The sequence below is a fragment of the Ambystoma mexicanum genome, chromosome 1p, assembly GCF_040938575.1.
Source record: "Ambystoma mexicanum isolate Mex_15411 chromosome 1p, UKY_AmexF1_1, whole genome shotgun sequence".
NCBI lineage: Eukaryota > Metazoa > Chordata > Amphibia > Caudata > Ambystomatidae > Ambystoma > Ambystoma mexicanum.
In genome coordinates, this window is record NC_090921.1 from 290296618 (window position 1) to 290316676 (window position 20059).

The 20059-nt window shown below is 47.2% G+C and overlaps 1 protein-coding gene across 7 annotated transcripts in view; it reads right to left on the bottom strand.

Moving 5' to 3' along the window:
- LOC138569251 (uncharacterized) overlaps positions 1-8940 on the bottom strand; it is a 557461-nt gene extending 548521 nt beyond the window's left edge. For 2 of the 7 annotated variants that reach the window (XM_069647095.1, XM_069647080.1), the window contains exon 1: positions 3505-4507. In XM_069647095.1, coding sequence (XP_069503196.1) covers positions 3505-4002 — 498 coding nt within the window. In that variant the 5' untranslated portion in view covers positions 4003-4507. Of the gene's footprint in view, positions 1-3504; positions 4508-8535 lie in introns of those variants that run through there. The other 5 variants (XR_011303199.1, XM_069647113.1, XM_069647087.1 and 2 more) reach the window with 5 other exon arrangements.
- Between the last annotated feature and the right edge of the window lie 11119 nt (positions 8941-20059).

A 20059-nucleotide genomic window follows, 5' to 3' on the forward strand; every position in this document is an offset into this window, starting at 1 on the left:
CCAGTGGGAGGCTCTTCTGGCAGTAGAGATGTGCTCTCTTTTACAAATGCCTTGTGCTGCGCGGAAGGTGTTGTTTTGAATAACTTGCAGTTTCTCAAGGTTTTTTTTTAAAGTTCCTAGGAAGAGAACGTTGCAGTAGTCCAACGTTGATCCACTGATAGCTCTTGCTATATTTGTGCAGGTGTAGTTGGAGAGGTAGGGTCTGACTGCGTTGAGGAGTTTGGTATGGTAGGCAGCCGTTCATTTGTCTGGTCATGGACAGACTTGAGTCCAGGTAGACGCCTAAGGTTTTTACTGACTCGGATACTGGAATTTTGATGGAGTCAATGAAGAAGTGGCTAAACTGGTCGTCAAGTTTTTTGAGAGTGTCGGGGGAGCCTACAAGCAGGAGTTCTGTTTTGTCTGAGTTGAGACAGGCTGTTAGCAGCCATCCAGGTTTGGATGGTGTTGTAGATGATGTTGAGGGTCTGTCATAGTCGCCTGTCAGGGTGAGGATGATCTGCGTGTCGTCCGCGTTATTAGTGTAGGAGATCCCCATGGCGTCAAGGTTGAGGAAGAGGAGGCGAGTGAATATATTGTAGAGGGTGGGAGAGAGGCATGAGCCGTGTGGTACCCCACATAGCATAATGGTGGGTGAAGCAGTAGCTAGATCAGAGAAAACCTGAATGGTTCTTCCTTGTAGGAATGAGGTGATCCAAGCACTAGCATGAGCTGAGAAGTTTGCAGTGGAGGTCAGGTGGTGGCATAGGACGTTGCGATCAACGAGGTCGAACGGGTTTGCTTAGGTCTCTTGCATCATCCTTCTAGTTTTTGAGGTCGAGTAGTGCGGTCTCAGTTCCGTGTTTGGGGCGGAAACCGCATTGTCTCAGACCTAGGAGTTTATTCTCTTCGAGGAAGTGTTGAACTTGCAGGTAAGCTGCTTTGCCCAGAATTTTAAGAAGGAAGGGGACAGCGGTGATGGGCCTACAGCTGTTGGGTGAGGTGGGGTTGATTGTGGGATTCTTAATGAGAGGCCTGACCCAGGCTTCCTTGAGGGATGAGGGTACTTTCCCTGTGGTGAAGGAGGCGTTGACAAAGGCTGTGAGAAATGGCGTGAGGGAGTCGGCACAATCCTTGATAATGGTGGCGGGGCAGGGGTCTCCTTTGCAGTTGGAGGGTTTGATGCCTTTCATTAAGTTAATGATGTCTTTCTCCTGGATGGTTTTGAAGGAGAAGGTGGGCGAGGCATCTGAGGTGTGAGGAGGGGTGAGAGTGGGGGGGTAGGGAGAGTGAGTCTGGAGTTCATAATTTTGGCTTGAAGCAGGTCCAGTTTGTTACGCATGGCTGCTTGAATGCCATTGCACCAGGCCTTATCTTTAGTGATGTTTTGGGGTGTGGGGGTCGGGGTTTCAAGTTCCCTAAATATGGTGAACATTTCCTTCGTGTTGGATTTCGCTTCAGTGATTCTGGCTTCGAATGATTTGGCTTTGGGTTGGATGATGGCTTTTTTTATATTCCTTGGAGCGAGTTTTGAAGTCAAGTTTGTCTTTGTCGTCTTGAGAGGTTTGCCAGCGTGCAAGGGCAGAGCGTTTGTCCGTCCGGAGTTTGAGGAGGTCTGGGGTGAACCAGGTGTTGGTGTGGCTCGTGAGTTTGGATTTCCGAGGTTTGAGAGGAGCAATTATTGTAATTTTGCGCCAGGGTTTCTGGGTCGTTGAAGAAGGGAGGTCTGAAGGCAGGTCCCTGAAGGAATGGTAGGAGTCTTTCTTTTGTGAGAAGGCGGGTGCTTCGGGTGAGGGCTGGTGGCAGGGGTTGGGGAGGGTAGGGTGGGGTAGTGGTGGTGGGGATGTGGAAGGTTATGATGTGGAGGTCTGACCACCGGGTGGGTTAGTTGCCTGTGATTGTGAGAGGGCAGTTGTGCTGTGCAATCCAGTCAAGTGTCCTACCTAGGGAGTGGGTGCGGTCTGTGACAGTGTTTGTGAAGCCTAGAGTTTCAAGGGCTGAGTTGAATGATTTAGAAGCAAGGTCTTTGGGGTAATTTAGTCCAAGGTTAATATCCCCGAGGAAGATGGCTTTGGTTGATTTCTTTAGATTGTCAGCCAGGAGGTGGGTAGTGGCGGATTGGAAATCCCCTATGGGGCCAGGTGGCCGATAGATAAGATGAAGCGTAATGGTGCAGTCGTGAGAGATAGAGAGTTTGAGTTGGAGGTAGTCGCAGTTGTCCTTGGTAGTTTTATCATTTTTTCTGATGGTGATGGAGTCTTTGACTATGATTGCTACTCCTCCACCTTTGGTAGGGCGATCTTGCCTAATGACAGCATACCCAGGTGGGAGGGCAAGGGAGAGTGCAGGACCTGAGGATTCATGCAGCCATGTTTCGGTAACCAGGAGGAGGTCTAGGTCGTTGGTAGTGATGAGGTCATGGATGTCCAATGCATGTGCATTGATAGACCGGGCGTTGATCAAGGCACATTTGCGGTGAGGGGCAATGGGGGTGGGGGTGGATTCTGGTAAGGGTGCAATAGTTTCAGGGGTCACAGGCATAGTAACAGTGGCAGGTGCATCAATACAGTGCATGGTTAAGGTAGAAGAATTGGCAATAGTGGGGGGTCCCATTTTCAGGGGTCACAGGCATAGTAACAGTGGCAGGTGCATCAATACATTGCATGGTTAAGATAGAAGAATTGGCAATAGTGGGGGTCCCATTTTCAAGGGTCACAGGCATAGTAACAGTGGCAGGTGCATCAATACATTGCATGGTTAAGGTAGAAGAATTGGCAATAGTGGGGGACCCATTTTCAGGGGTCACAGGCATAGTAACAGTGGCAAGTGCATCAATACATGACATGGTTGAGGTAGAAGAATTGGCAATGGTGGGGGTCCCATTTTCATGGGTCACAGGCATAGTAACAGTGGCAGGTGCATCAATACATTTCATGGTTAAGGTAGAAGAATTGGAAATGGTGGGGGTCCCATTTTCAGGGGTCACAGGCATAGTAACAGTGGCAGGTGCATCAATACATTGCATGGTTATGGTAGAAGAATTGGCAATAGTGGGGGTCGGTAGCATTTTCAGGGGTCACAGGCATAGAAGTTAAGGTTGTGCGGACCGTAGGTTCGTCCTTAGGGGGTTCCAATGCCTTGGTGGTGGGTATAATGTTTGGTGCCCTAGTGACAGTGCTGCTTGCTGGGCTGGATAAGGGGCAGGAACCTTAGAAGGAGGTCAGCTGGTGAGAGGTAGCGCTTGCGGTTTTGTGATGAGAGAGCGTACCTGTAGCAGTCGAGCAGGTGAATCGGGAGGCAGCACATGGCCTAGATGGTAGGCATGTATTACGAGTGCTTGTGGGCTGCGGTAGAGATCTGTGTGGGGCAGTGAAGGTACGTGCGCGTAGACATTCGCATCTGTATTCAAACAGGTGGAGCTGCATAGGAAGGGATGCGAGGATCCTCTTACCTTCGAGCATTGGCAGCCTGTCGTGGCAGGTGGTAGGCGGCGAGCAGCGGAGAGCTGCAAAGAGGAGCACTGACCTTTTTTCTGTGGCCTTCTTCTCCCGGCTTCGCCTCACGGCCCACTCCTCCTCCATTTAAGGCAGGAGGGGAGTGGAAGGCGAGTTGGCGGAGCGAATAGGCGCACGGGCCTGCTGGCGTCTGTTTCGCGGGCTTCGTGGTGGCATCGTGGGTTGCCATGGAGCTGGAGTCGGCGGCGGCGGCCATCTTGATTCCCTCTGGAAGGGCGAAAAGTGTGGATTTCGAATCCACGTCTCCGAAGCGGAGACAAACAGCTGATTTGGGGGCAGCTTTGATGTGCGCTCGCAGCAGAGCTGCAAAGAGGAGCGCTGGCCTTTTTCTGCGGCCTTCTTCTCCCGGCTTCACCTCACAGCCCACTCCTCCACCATTTAAAGCAGGAGGGGAGTGGCAGGCGAGTCGGGGGAGCAAATAGGCGCACGGGCCTGCTGGCGTCTGTTTCGCGGGCTTCGTGATGGCATCGTGGGTTGCCATGGAGCTGGTGTCGGCGGCTGTGGCCATCTTGATTCCCTCTGGAAGGGTGCAAAGTCTGGATTTCGAATCCACGTCTCCGAAGCGGAGACAAACAGCTGATTTGGGGGCAGCTTTGATGTGCTCTCGCAGAGGAGCTGCAAAGAGGAGCGCTGGCCTTTTTCTGCGGCCTTCTTTTCCTGGCTTCACCTCACGTCCCACTCCTCCTCCATTTAAAGCAGGAGGGGACAGGCAGGCGAGTCAGGGGAGCGAAAAGGGGCACGGGCCTGCTGGCGTCTGTTTCACGGGCTTCATGGTGGCATCGTGGGTTGCCATGGAGCTGGAGTCGGCAGCGGCCTTCTTGATTCCCTCTGGAAGGGCGGCAAGTGTGGATTTCGAATCCACGTCTCTGAAGCGGAGATAAACAGCTGATTTGGGGGCAGCTTTCATGTGCGCTCACAGCAGAGCCCTTGTAGATCAAATTCGCTTGGTAAAGGATGGATGACGGTGTTCATCAACACTTGCATCTATGCTGTCTTGAGCTCTGCCCTTCGGCCACAAGGCTACGCAAGCCTTTTCCTTTCGGGCCACGACTTGCAAAGACAAGTTGCTGATGAAGCGCGAAACCTGAGCCACGTGACTTCAGACACTCCTGAACGTGCAGCCCACGTGATTACCAGGAGGAGCAGCTTTTTTTTTAATTGAAAGTATCACGCCAGGGAATCTATGAAGTATGCAACTGCCAAAATCAGAGCCATCGAAATAGTATCCCACATGGGCCGCTAATGTTTGCAATTGAATAAAGTTCAAAACTCATCAAAAGAGTCCAAGATAAAATATATGAAGTGTGCAGTTGTTAAGCAGGGAATCATTCCAAACACTTCTGAAATAGAAGGGCCTCATCACGAGTTGGGCTGTAGCCCTTAAATGCGGTGATAACAGTATTACAGCCGCATTTAAGGGCTGGCCCTATCACATGTTGGGCTCTAAATGGGCTGTTTTACCTCCAGCCTTTCTCTGGAGTTGAAAATCCCCTGTTTTCGGCTGTATTACCGCCAGCTGTATTAGCCTGCATAATTAGCGCTGAAAATGCCCCATCGAACCCAATTGACCCAATGTGGAATGGGGAATACCGTTAACACCCAACCTGTGATCCAACGCTAATACCGCCGGACCGATCGGTGCTAGGGCTATTACAGTAGGGCTGTTATACAGCCGGGATACAGCCCAAATCGTGATGAGGCCCAACATGTTTTAGGTTTAAGAAACTACAAAAGGGTTACAAGTCACATGCTGAAAAGTAACAGATGGACGGATACAGTGTGGACCAACGGGAATGCATTGCTATGTTTACAAGTAACAACATGAATATATGTGATTATAGCCCAGGAGAATACCAGAACCAAATTCAACCATCGTGCCTTACACTGGGTAGCAGTGGAAGAACCCATCAGATTTAAGGGCGCTTGCCTTACCTTCAAATGCCTGAATGGGCACGCTTCAACATATTTGAAGGATAAGAACCAATGCTACCAACCTTCAAGATGCTTACAGTCTAGAGACTGTTTCCTTCTCTCTTTTCCCCATTCAGTTTATAAAACAAGGGGAGATAGAAGATTTGCCGTCTTTGGTCCAAAACTGTGGAATTCGATTCCCTTAGAAATCAGGACCCTCAAATCACTGTATCAGTTTTGTAAGGCCTTGAACACATTTTGTTCAGATAAGGATATCTCTGTTTTTTTCTGTATCTACTTCTTTAATGGGTTTGGTTCTGCCTCATGTGAATTTATTGATTCAACTGTGCTGCTATACGGTTTGGTCCGTCTTGTGCGCCATATAAATGCAAAATACAAATACAAATGCAAAACAGAAGAAGGAATCGGAAACAGAGTGTCCCAAGCATTTCAAGGATTTGATAAAAGACTAACTAGGAAGGAGAGTGTTTGTTAAACTCGGAGATTGTGTAGGACATTGTAATGTGCTTATGTGAGGAAGTGGGAGACAGGCAGAGGCAAGAGGGCCTCTTGGATCCCTTAGCAAGATACGTTACAGAATGAAGCAAAGCCTATTGCCCATTACAACGCATGGTACTCAAAAATCTTCGAACTACCAAAAGAATGGCAGAGAGTGCTTGAAAAAAATCAACCTCCCTCGCAAACAACCTACTATTCATTACCCTAGCTCCAGAATACAAGGCAGCCACCGTCAAAGCAATAGGCAACTCATACAACATGAGAATTCAGAATGCCAACTCAGATGCAAAAGAGCTCTTCACAATATTACGGGAGCTGGAATCTCCAGCCCCTACCCCAGACCATTGCAACAAAGACCTCCCTTTGTACACCACGATTCAAGACGCCCTATCCGACAAAATCACGTCATTACATAACAAAATCAAAATCAAATCATCCAAACTTGCACTGACCACTTTTCCGCCAGACCCACCCCCATTGCACCCGACTCCATCCCCAGATTCGAATTCACCTCAGTCACCACCACCGAAACCGACAAAACTATCAATGGACTAAAGCCTTCAAGATGCCAAGGAGATATCTGTCCAGCATCTTTCATCAAAGAATGCACGGATAAGCTGGCCCCATTCATCACAACCATGATTTAACAGCTCCTTTGCCACTGGAAACATACCAGAAAATTTGAATGAAGCCTGGGTACTGCCATTGCTTAAAAAAAACTACATTAGACCCAAATCTCCTGACTAACTACAGACCGATTACTACAGTTCCCGTTCTCCTGAAAATCCTCGACCAAGTTGCATACTTACAGATCCAAAAATACCTTGAAACTCACAACCTCCTAGACCTCTGCCAATCAGGGTTCCGCCCGGGGAACAGCACAGAAACAGCCCTCCTAGATCTCAAAATCCAAATGAACCTAATCAAAGTTAAAGGAGGCATGGCAATCCTCCTCCTCTTAGACCAGCCTTCGACTTAGTCAATCACAATATTCTTTGCCATCGCCTGACCTAGACAGCCCACTTCTCAACCAATGCCATGCAATGGATCAGATCCTTCCTGACTAACCACACCATGAGACTCTTCCCACCACGGGCAGCAGCCCTCCCTGCTCCAGTCACATGTGGAATCCCCCAAGGGTCCTGTGACTCTCCAACACCCTGCTCCAGTCACATGTGGAATCCCCCAAGGGTCCTGTGACTCTCCAACACCGTACAATGTGTTCACCAAGCCACTCTTCGACCTCCTTGACAAATTGGGTGTCACATATACTAACTAAAGAGATGACACCCAAATACTCCTAGCTATCACAGGAAACCATGAAACTGACACTCAATCACTGAACAAAATTTACCTTACTATCCAAGCCTGGATGGCACAACATGAACTTTGTCTTAACAATAAAAAAAACAAACTTCTCATCATTGGCAACCCCTCTAGGCTAGACACACGACCTCAATCGTATAACTCCTTTAACATCGACGGGAACATCATCCCAGGTACGAAGGAGGTAAAGAGACTAGGTGTCTATCTAGACTCTTCACTATCGCTAACAAGACAAGTCAATACGATTTCCTCAGCAGCAGCTTACACCTCCAAACTAATTATCGCCAGTAGACCATTCCTAACTACCGATAATTGCATCACCTTGGCCAGTGATCTTATCCTGTCAAGAATCGACTACTGCAAATCCCTTTTTGTAGGCTCTAACACACAAAACATCAGGAAGCTACAAACTAATCAAAACAATGCAAACAGTGCCGCCCTCAACATCCCTAAGAAGGAACATATTTCCTCAGCCAGGCGCAATCTCCATTGGTTATTGGTGCAAGATCATATCAAATTCAAAGCCTTATCACTAACTCACAAATGCCTTTCTAACAACGCCCCAATATATCTGTCAAGCCTTATCTCCAGAGCCCAGTCCAACAGGCCCACCCCAACAGGCCCACCCGCTTAGCCTACTTACACCTGCTCACCGTCCCCAGATTTAAACGGCAAAAAGCGGGAAGCTATAGCTTCGCGGTGATTGTGCCCAAACTCTGGAACTCCATGCCGCTGGTACTAAGAGCGGGCCCATCGCTCTGGTCATTCCGTAAAGGAGTCAAGACCTGGCTCTTTTCCCAAGATGCCTAAAAACTCTCCTGACCTGTACCTCCTCGATCTGGTACCTTCTGAAACATATGTATTCTGTGTAATTTATGCAAGCAATGTTTTTCCTATGCAATCACAGTAAGCAACTGTGAGTAAATGAACTTGTGTTCTTGTGCAATTACTGTAAGCAACTGAACATGTATTTGTAAGAATGTTTGCAAGCTATCACCATGGCAATCAACCATTGTAACCACCACCTTAAGTAAGAGCGCCTAGATGCCTCTGGGCTTTGTGCGCTATACAAATGACCAAATAAATAAATAAATAAGGAGGTTCAGAACGTGGGCTTCACCACGTGGTAAAACCACCGCTCTGAGCCTCCTCGGAAGCGGGGGCCCCCATCTTCCCCGCCGGCAATCAAGTAAGTGTGCCCCCGCATTCCCTTTCACATCCTTCCTTCCACCCCACAATGACAATTTCCATGGTCCCCACCCACTCCCACCTCCTCCCAACTTACCTTGCACAACTTTGTCCCTCAACGGCCCTGGGATGACGTAGTGTTCCCGGTGCATCTCAGTCGCGTGCAGTTCCCTTCTCCCTTATCCATGACGGCCAATTTACACTATTGTTTTTATCAATTTGAGAAATGCCAACTCGCTTGGCTGTGGGTGCTAACTCAACACCAGGGCGTTACCTGGCCCGGTAAAATCCACGCCCCTCGGGTTATATTGCCTAAAGAACATGCAAATGCAACCTTTTAGTCTCTCTCCCTCTCTTTCTTTATCTCTCCCTCGCTCCTTTCTGCCCTCTAGCAAAACATTTTGAGTGCTTATAATCCTCTTCTTTACCAATTGAGGAGCCAAGTCTAAGCAGCATTTTATAGCAACTTGCTGATAAGAATCCAGTCTGCCCGAACGTGCTAGAACTCATCTATCCTAAGCACTGAACAGTATTATCACTTTTAGAATGCAACATGAAAAAAATGAATCTTCTGCGTGCCGAGTGCGTGCCTTCTTAGATTTATATGTGGCCTGACAGACGCCAAGCCTTCAAATTAGGAGCATTGCAATTAAAATGTATACAAGATAAAAAAAAGGAGTACATCAATCATAAGCTGCTTTTGCTATATGCCAGAAATCAGTCAACGTAGATCCATTTGTTCAACAGGAAACATTTACTAGAATCTAAGCCGCCGTGCACTGGTGTGTTTGTGAAACCATAGAGCTGTGCTTTATTTATTTATTTATTGTTCGCTTGCTAGGCACTTATACAGGCAGTAAATACTGTTTCAAAATCGCCCACAGGGCAACAGGGAGGGGACAAGGGATGAGAAACAATTGAAATACATATAAAAATATTAAATATATTAAATACAGTGGGGGCGAACCTACTATGCCTTATGTGTGTTCAGAACGTGCAAGTGCAGAAGGCAGAGGAAATGGGTTTGCTGGGGTGCTCATGTGTGAGCAACATGTGAAGTGCAATGTAAGGTAAGGTAAGAGAGAACCTCCAAGAGTGGAGGGTGAGCCCAGGCAAGTGCTGAGGAGAGACAGAAGCTGGGGCGATTTGGTGTGGGAGGTCAGGGCCCCGAAGATGCATAATGGCCCTGACCATCAAACAAGCAACTGTGAGAGTAGCAGAGGGGAGAGGAGGGGAACGAGGGGGTAAAGAGGAAGGTCTTGAGGCTCTTCCGGAATTTAAGAAAGTCCTGCTCAAGATGAAGAGGGAGTGGGAGGCTGTTCCAAAGAAGGGAGCCAGCTGAGGAAAGCGATCAACCTCCTGCCCTCTGTTTAGCTAAATGCTTTACACACAGGGAGTTGGTGCCAGAGGATCTAGAGGGGGATTATTTAGTAAGAGATGTGTGGTTCCCGGCCCCAGACATCCTTGTGGATGATACAGGGAAATCTGTGAAGCAACCAGGAGCCAGTGAAGGCTTTTTGGGGCAGGAGAGATACAGTCCCTGGGCTTGAGGCCAAGGATAAGTCTTGCTGCCCAAGCTTACAGAGAACCAGGGCTCGGGTAACATTGAGCTTCTGGGGGAAGGTGAGAACAAGGAGAATTCCTTTGAGAAGGAAGAGCTGAAAGTGGGACTTCTTGTCCTGAGTGTGAGGTAAGAAGGAGATAGAGGAGTAGAAGATGACTTTGAAAGCTGAAACTCTCAGGTAATATCTGCAGTGAATGTTAAACTCCATTTCAGGCAGTAGTCCCCTCTAGGTATCCCTATATAGTGAGTGGGATATGCTATGGTGCTGCACCTGTACAGGAGAGGGGATGCGTCACCATTTCTTGTATACCACTTGAAACCTTCTGTATATGTTATGTTATGTTAGCAGTACTTGTACAGCACACCTTCACCAACGGAATTGGTCCCCAGGCGCTCTGGTGGATCTGTAAACTGGAAGGGTGGGGTAGCGTTAGTTGGGAGGAGGGGAGAAGGAGAGTGGGAGAAGCGGTGTGCTGTTGGCAGCTTCAGCTCGGTATACACCGAGTGCTGGGCTTTGGTGCTAGTATCGGATCGGAGGAAGGCCTCGAATGCTGTGGGTGAAGTTCTATGTGTTGTTGGTGTGGTGTGGCAAAGTGCGTGCGGATTGCTGGGAGAGCGATGGTTGTGTGGTTTTGCGTGGGTTTAAGTATGCAGAAGATTGAGGGTTGGGTTAGTGGGGTCTGTATCCTGGTTCAGGTACTTATGATTCCGTTAGAGTTGTATACTTGTGGATTCGGATGTTGCTGGTTCCTCGTGGGCCGACTCGATTTGGTGGTGTTGGGCTGATCCAACTGTATCCTATTGAGTATAGTTTTGATTGGTGGGTGCGTCTGAACATAATCTTCAGGTGTGGGACTGGGTGGGTGATATCTATTCTCAGGTGATCTAGTGTGACCCTGGACGGTTAAGGCTTTGGGTGGTTCACTGTCGGGGTCGTGTTGAAGTGTTGTCCTAGTGGATCTGTCTTGGTGAGCGTGTATATTCAGACGTTCGCATCCTTCTGTCCTGAATGGTTCTTTGATTTCTGTGGGGTGAACATCCTTGGGACTGTTGTTTAGGAGATACAGTGTATCCCCTTTCACACTAAAACTGTAACAATTCTGTTACAGGGACAAGCTTACCTTCAATGGCTGGTGGCAGTGATACCTTTTATTAATTTGGTGCACCTTTACCATGGGCTGTGTTCACAGCTGCAGTAAAGGCACCTATGGGTGCTCATTTTACCAAAATGGCCCTGCCTTCTTTTTTTTTGCCATTTTAGTTTTCCCTGTCCTTTCTTGTTCCTTCCCCTGACATCCAGGGCAGGAAATTCCTTTGTGTGATTTTTTATCTTTGGCGTAAGTCCCCTGGACTCCCCGCCCAGGCTCCAGTCTGTCTGTGAAGGCAGGAAGTGAGGGAGGAGTCCAAAACTCCACAGCCCTTTGCCTTCCTCCTTGCCTAAATGGGGACAAATCTCAGTGGGGGCTGGCTGTCCTGATTGGACAACCAGACTTCCCCTTGTTTTAAAATGCAGGGAGAGAATGCAGAGGTTGTGCTGTAGTTCCTGTTAAATACTGCAAACCTGGAAGACAAGTCAACCACTGGAACCGAAACCAAAGAGGATGATGAAGGAAAAGCAGCTGAAACGATGTCCAGCGATAGGAGAGCCTACTGTGTAACCGGAGCCTGCTGTAACCCTTCCTTGCAATCGACCTGGGGACTCCGAAAATGAAGACCCCGACCCAGAACCTGATTAGACCCATTAGCCTCAAGAACACCTGTATTTTGAGCCATCCCACACATTGCTGCGACCTTGCAGGGCAGCATTACCTCAATACCCTGGGACCTCAAGCCATTGTGCAGTGCATGGTCTTCCGAATTCCGAATCTCACTCAAAAGGTGCCAAATCCACAGAACCACATTCTTGCCTAGAGCCTTCTCCATTGATCCATGCTGCAAAGTCCCTTCCAAGGTCCTGTTTTCAGTCACCACGATAAGGAATCCACTGACCAGGTTTTTGGTTGCAAATCCTGAAGTCCCTCCTGCTGAAAAGTCTTCTTCAATGCTGAGGTACTGTATTGACTTGGGTATGTACTTAGATTAAGTCTCTTAGGATTTCTGTGTAGCTGTGGGGTGTTTTCTGTGATGGGGAGGCCTCTCATACAGTGCACTCAGTCCCACTGCTAGAATTCTGCTACGGTGTCTTCTCTGAAGCCCCTGGACCCTCTTCTAACTTTAAAGTAAAATACTCACCTGTTTGCTCAGTCTTTTTGAGGAACTCTGACGTTTGCTACTTAAGAACCTATCTTGACACTGTCTGTTGGTCACTAGTCCCTGGTGCCCCTATAGGCCACTGTGAACACTCATGCTCCAAGAATAAGGGAAAGACTTTGAAGGGATTGTGCCTTTTGCCGAGAAAAGAAAATAAGTGTTTAAAAGTTACTTACTTGCAAAAGAGTTGGTTTGTAACTGTAACTGTACGAGTGAACAGATGCAAAAGTTCTTACTTACCTTGGATGTGTGATGCACTATTCTAAAATGTATGGTTAACATCTTATTACCATTAACATTACTTATTTTGCAACCTTACCTCTAATTTAATTCGCCCCCACTGCATTCCAGTGGATTATTTACCAATTTACTAGATAAAAGGTTGACAATCGTTCTCTCCTCTTCACTTGAGGACAATTTGGTATAGTTTGGGGTGATACTTTTGCCAAAGTCTCCCTTTGTGTGCCCAGCACTCATTCTATACACAGGCCATTCCTGGCTCTGACACATCCGCCACCACGCTCTGATTTTTCAGAACCCCCTCTGACTACCAGCAGGAGGAATCCAATATGATTATCTAGTGAGTAGCCCCTACAACTCCTAGGAACTCTTGGACACACCTCAAGACCATCACGCAGCCACAACATCACAAGGTAATACCACCACCACACAAGTAGCGTCCCTCTTGAAAGTTCTACTGGCCATGAAGGGAAGCTCTCATCACCCTTTTGATTACATTTTCTTCTGGTCAAAACACTGGAAACTATACATTCACCCCGACAATCACTTAATGTAGCCCATTTGTACAGCTCTTATTAGTAATTCCTACTGAGAATGGTAGACTGGATGCTCACTTTCCCGATACTTGTAAGCAGGAAAACCCTTAGTATGATGCGCCACACTAAAACATAATTTTGGTATGACATCCTTTCATCGCCTGCCTGTTCATCCCCAGGCTTTTTAAAGTGCACATTCCAACGAATGTGCTGATCAAATTTTTTAGGGGGGCGGGGGAGGTGGGAAAGGGCAGGTAAGGGTTTGGGCGGGTGGGCAATAGCAAAAAATAAGTGTGGGAGGGGGGCTTGTGGGTGCAACCCCCCCCCAAAAAAACATGAGCACATTCGATGGAATGTGCACGTTAAAAAGCCTGGGGATGAACAGGCAGGCGATGAAATGACAAAATGACATGGAACCATAATTTTATTGCAATGTTTTGCAGATATAATACTGTTTTATAATACGCATGGCTAACACCAGTTATCGGTTATTGGGCCTTTGAATGTCATTTAGGTGTAGTCATTCTCAAATACGGCCTGACAAGTGGACATGCATTGAATGTTTCTTTCACATATCTAGCAAATGTGCCTGTAATTTGCATGTGGTTGAAAGTTATTCACTGTGAATGTGTTTAACATGTACAGTATAGCAGAGTCCTCAATTGTAGACAGTTGCCCTTGAGGTCGATAGCACATTTTAAACTGGTCCCCATTCAACCTTTAGCACTTCACCCCATAGAATATAGCTGAATGCCACAGGAATAACAGTGTAGCTACCACATAGTAACTGGTATAGCAATCCATGCCATGCCTGAACACTCTTCCCACTATGGCTATTCTAATATCACTACACCAGTCATCTCTTCTAATAACTGAACAGTCATTTGAAATTATAAATGCTAATTGCATGAAATGTCATGCTCTTTTTTATTTCATGTCTATTCAGACCATGGCTTGCCACAGGGCCATTCACCCCACATCGCTTTGAAGCCATAACAATGACAGTAAGGCGCTATACAAATATCAAGTAACAGAATGTGTGTGTGCGTTCCTGCAATGTGACATCATGCAGCACAAACAGGTGTTCGGCAGGTGTTCGCCTTCAGGTTACTCAAGCACATATACAGGTGTGTCTCTTTCCACGTTAGCTGCTCTGCTAAGTACTGCAGCCTGAAGCACATATAAGACTAGTTGAGATGCATCAGAACAAACAGTGTCTCAACACGCCCAGAATAGAAATCCTACACATAAGCCCTAGTAAAACCCCTGCTTGGCATCTTACCCCAGGGCTATTTCTACCGGAGCATCTGCCACTCCCCGAACCATCCATGCTGAGTCTGACTCCTTCCCGTCCACGTGATTCAGCACTTAACCCACGTTTTACCTGTTGGCCTTGGTCTTCTTCCGGGATCAGAGGGATTCCACACTACCCTAACTGGATTTTCAGAGGGCTGAATTGGGTGCAGCCTTTTGGCTGTCCAGTATGGGAAGGGGATAGTGAAGATAATGAGACGTTATCATACTGTCTGCTTAGTGTATGGCCCAGATCTCGTTAACATGATAGTCGAAGATGGATCTGGACGATTTTCTATTTCAGATCTACCATTATTGGTCTCAACTCTGATGACAAATTAAATGCATTTTTAGGTTGAATAACACCGTAAGCTATTTTTTTATATTTGTGTGGAACTGGGGTCTCCGGGGTGATCCAAAGACCCCGTAATCCAAAAGAAGAGCACCACGTGCAGGAAACCCCAGCTTTATTTAACAGTTGACTGGAAGAACAAAAAGCTCCGTGGACCTGAACTGTAATACATTCTCAACTCCGCCCAGAACGGCTGCAATATTTATACAAGGACATCTCATATTAGCATACATTGTCAAGCGTTACAATGTTGGGAACGTGCTAATACATAATTGATGTCACTGGACCCCTATAGGTTCATATACATTACATACCCTGATTGAATAAAAACATTTCCTGGGACATCACCCTCAACACCCCTTTATGACGTAATGACCCTTAAGCGTCCCTTCCCTCAATTAAATCATTATCTGCTGACCTGCAGAAACTCTGGCACGCCATTGGTTGGCATCCGCTAAGGTACAGGTTGATAATCCCCTCAAAGCAAATTGGACCCCTTCGTTGGAGACAGCACGAGCCACAGCATCCCATCAAATCTATCCAATGAAATTATGAGGGAACAGCAACAAGGTCAGGGGAATTGTTCCAGCCTCTACAACACCATACCCCAATCCCCGGATTGGATCAACACTTCCCTCGCCCCCCTGCACCTGTTCGCTCCCCGTCTCCTCTCTTACATCATGCCAGATTTAGATTTTAAAAAACGGTCCAAGACACCATTGGTGAAACCGAATTTCTTGTTTTTAATTCTCTTTTACTGCTGTACTGGCTGCCTGGGCACTTACAACCCAGCCCAATGACCTTCAAATGATTGTGTGGGTCTGCACCGGGTACTAAGCTGCAGTTCTCTTCCCATGAAAAACGTTTCCTTCCACGACAATTAATTAGCTACTGTGGTGTCTCACCCTTGGTGAGCTGATCTAGCATTTCTGCAAGTGTCAGCAGAACTTACATTTTGCAGTGAGCTGTGGCCTTTCAAAACAACTAATAAAGGGCGTCTGTCTATTCTTCCCTGGGTCTACTAAAATATAACCAAACTATTGTTCATTAATATACCTAACCCTTAAACTGAATACACTTCTGAGTTATGTTAAAACAAAGTATACAAATATTGTACTTTGCTGCACGTGTACTTTTCATCGCGGCAGCCGTGCTTACCTATTGCTAGTTACCTGCTAGTAAAAACTACACATAAGTTCTGTGTTTTCGCGCATGTCCATCCTTGCGTAGTGACCTAGTCACTAATGTGAAAAGCACTTGGTGTAAAATAGATAGTGATATACATGTGTCGCGCGTGGTGACGTCACCCTTCACATTACTTTTGGTGCTACTGCGTTACATTATCTTCGACGTGCACCCTCCTTGTGAGCTTTGGATTTGCATATTCTCATGTGGATTGAACCTTGAATGCAGGCATCTATTTGAACTTGCTTGATTCGATAATGGACTCTGCAGCTGTGGTAGTCCCCGGCTGGCAGAGCTATGGAACATATGGCTGCATCCGTATCCTACATATCCTACACACTCTTACATGGGAACAAGACTAGACTGCAGGACCCAGCACTGGTTTTTAAGCAAAGGGATAACTGGTAGGCTGATCAGTGTAGTACAGGGGAGCTGTTCTGTTTGGGATTGATAAAAGTCCATCAAGAACTTCTAGGAACTCACACACAGTTATGTAATGTTACATTGTGAAACACGGTACATGCTGTCCTCCAATCCTGAGCGACGTAGGCCCCCTTGGGGGAACATCTGTATTTGTGTCTCTGAGAAGCTCTTAGATTAGAGCTCACCAGGGAAAAAATCTGCAAACAGAAACAACACAGAGACACTGGCACATAGTCGCCAATTAGGACCTTTCGTCTAGCAAATATCTACTCAGTCATGAGGCTAGAAGTATAAGTACTGGAAATACTAGCAGTAAAGTAATGTAAAGTAATGTAATTTGTCATTTGTATAGTGCCTTTTCTCCTTGGTATGGCCTTAAAGCGCTGTAGGTGAACGCCCTCTGGGAACCAAAGTCCAAGGTATGGGAGATGCGTCAGAGCAGTTTAGAATGCATGTGTGCATTTTAGCCAATACAAAGGTAGGTAGGGGTGGCCAAGTCCCTTCTAGTGTGAACAACCTGAAGGTGTCTTACCCGCTAGTCCCTGGGAATCCGTGATCCAGGTGGCGAGGACACGACCATCGCTATTGGATCCAGTTCCTGGGGGTGGACTAATGTGGGAGGGTCACCTGGATGGGGGGGTCCTCAGGGGAATGGAAGTGGGACACCAATGGGTGAGATGCGGTACCCCCTTCCCTGTAACACCTTTTCCCCATCCTACCCCGTAGGATATTCAGAAGTTATACCCCCTTTTCTAACACAAATACTTTCTTACACTGTGACAGACAACGACTAACACCAGAGCCGTTTACCTGACACGTCCCAACACAAGGGTCAGGCAGAGTCAGGCAATTGACCATAACTGCGCACACCCAACAGCCCTTTCCCTTTCCACAGGGATAAACGGCAGAGTACGAGTGCACACTTTAAGCAAGGCCGAATGCAGGAGGACGCAGCTATTCCGGCAGTTCAAACAGAGAAGAAAGGTGGCAAGACGGGAAAGGACGACAAGGAGGGAAGTGCGCTTGCCCTTTCCAACCCAGACCTGCAAAGCCTCTGTGAAAGGAATTATAACACCGGGAGATACAGCTAACGTGTGGGGCAACAAATGTCAATGGTGCACAGGATCCTCCCGCACAGGTTGCCAAGGCGGGGAGATGCATTTGCTACCGTGGTATCATCCTTGGCTCCAGAGAGAAGAAACGCCAATGACTTCAGCACAGCTGGTGAGTGAGAGAAAACTGATAGCAAGCCAGGCTGTGTTGAGCCAAGGGTTGCAATCGGCAACATTCTATGAAAGCAAGCATCTTGTGAACAAAGAACTTGTGTGTGTTTGAACTATTGGGAAAGCCCAGTGAAGGGTCAGCGGGAGAGTGGTCAGGCGCAGAGGGAGCGCCCATTCGAAAGGTCTCTGGTTGACCCCCTTTTTGAAACTACAAGTACCAGAAGGCCCTAGAAGAGGCCTGTGTGAGGTGTCAGAGTGATCATACAAGGGTCACGTCAAATCCATTGTACAATCGAAAGTCTCTGACCAGTTGCCAAGGACAGCGAGGGGAAGGGAACCCCGCTTTCTGATGAGATGAGTAAATCATTAACTGTGTTAGAATGGCTATATAGCTATGTGAACTCGACAGAGGGATGCCTGCGTATTGGGGTGAACATTGAAACGCCTGTGAACAGTGTGTTGACAAGAGTGAACCCGGCTAAGGGTTGTCCACAGTGAATGGTTGTTTAAAAAGACATTGAACTTCTTAAATAGTACAAGCTGCTGATAATGTGAGTGAAAGGCTGTAGTGAACCCGACAGAGGGAAGCCCACATTGCATGAAGGATCGGAGCCCCATAGAGAGGGATCCTAAAACGAGGAGTAGTCGTCCTGTGAAGATTATTGAAGGAACATTTTTGTTTTGTTGATTGTGACACATCCGGTCCTCTGAGGCTAGAGACTTTGTGTGAAAGAGACTTGAAGGCCCTGATAGTTTTGGAACTGAACTGTACCCTCATGCTAGCGAGGCCCAGGAGTGTGCTGTGCTCAAGAATCCCACCTTGTCCCATGCTAAAAACCTGGGGAAGGGAGATCCCAGCCATACCATCCTGACTTATCATTTGCTGAACACTTAATTCTTTTTTGTGAACATTATGCCATACTATTTTGTAATTTAGCGGTAATGATTGGCAATAGTTTCTTTTTAGGATAGGCCCTTTTTATTTGACAAGACGCCACTAGGACTGCCTTATTATTATTTGATGGTTGTAGCTTGCTCCCATCTTAGATTTAGGCTTACATTAGGTATGTATCCCTCCCATTATACAGTTTGATAAACACCCTTGAACTGTGATCACGTGTGTCTGTCTTTACTGTTGCCACCATGAGTTCCTTACACTAGCGACCCATGTCGAGCTGACTTGTGGATGGGTGCTTCTTCTAGTAGGACCAGAGTACAGCTAGAAAGTTTGGGTGGGCATCAAAAGTGAGACTGTGTGGGTTTTTTCCATGGGAAGTGTTGCTGATGGATTTGGGAGGCAACTTGCAGGCAGATGTAAAGTGATTGAGCTCTCTACGGGTTTAGCATGGTTTGTCTTTTTATGGGCAGGATAACCCATCATGGGTGTATTCAATGCCAAAGTGGTTTGGATGAACCTTTTGCCAGTCTAGGGCAGGTAGGTGGAATTGGCTTTGCGTCCTGTCTAGGTTGCGTTGCCCGGTGCTTTTTAGTATGACATGGATGATCGCTGCTGGGTTGATGATTGCGTTGTTATTGCTTTGTCTCGTTTGTGGCCAAACTGTTGGGAGTGGGTGGCCTCTGGGATCCAGGATTATCTGCAGAGGTACAGGCAGTAGCAGCATTGAAAGATGTGGGTGAGATGGCTGTGTCTGGTTGTAAACAAGCAAGACATGGACCATTGGCGTTGTCTCGTTTGATAGCCGTCAACCAATTTGTCCTGTTGTTCTTGGACACCAGGGAATAAAACACACCAAATTCTAGGTTTCATTGAGGGTTAAAATGTCTTGTGAGGGTTTTGGTAATGGCCTCGTAGTCCAACTAACGCTGTGTCTGATAAGCTATTTGTGATCAAAATGAAACACATCTAGCCCTGTGATGTGAAAAAGGAGTGATTGTTCTAAGGTGGAGTATGTTTGTCCTGTGGTTTTGAAGATTTTCTTGAGAAGTTTCAACTGCAGAATCAACCTCGGGCTATTTACAGCTAGTGATTGATGTGGGATGAAGGGGGTAGGCAGGGAATGTTTGCACATTTGGCACCGTGGGTATAGACATCCTGGAGAGTCATGAGGCTAAACTGATCCTTTAGGTGGTTTGCGCAGCCTTGTTTGCCACTGTGTCTTAGACCTGGTTGACCTACGCCCACTGGTATTGTTGCGGCACCTAAAGGCTACACTACCTGTAGGTTTTAATGCTATCTGGAACAACCTGCCGAACTAGTCTTTGGGGCCTTAAGTTGATTGGCTAATAGTGCGTAGTCAGCTTGTGATCTAAACTTCTAGGGGCCCCTGAGGGTTGGGCATCAGGAGGCCTTGTGAGGATGGGCATCACTGGTGGGGAATGGGGGTTGAGCATCTGAGGGATTTGTCTCTGGGCCGAGGGGGTGGGGGCAACATGTGGGCCTAGTGCCTGCGGGTGTAGTTCACAATGTGCAGTTCAGTTTTGTCTTAAACGAGTGATGAAAGGGAAAAATTAACCAAGAAATGAGTCATGGGGGCGGGGCGAATTTGACTATTTTTCTGTTGCTTGACCACTTTTGGCAAGACTGCCGATAGCGT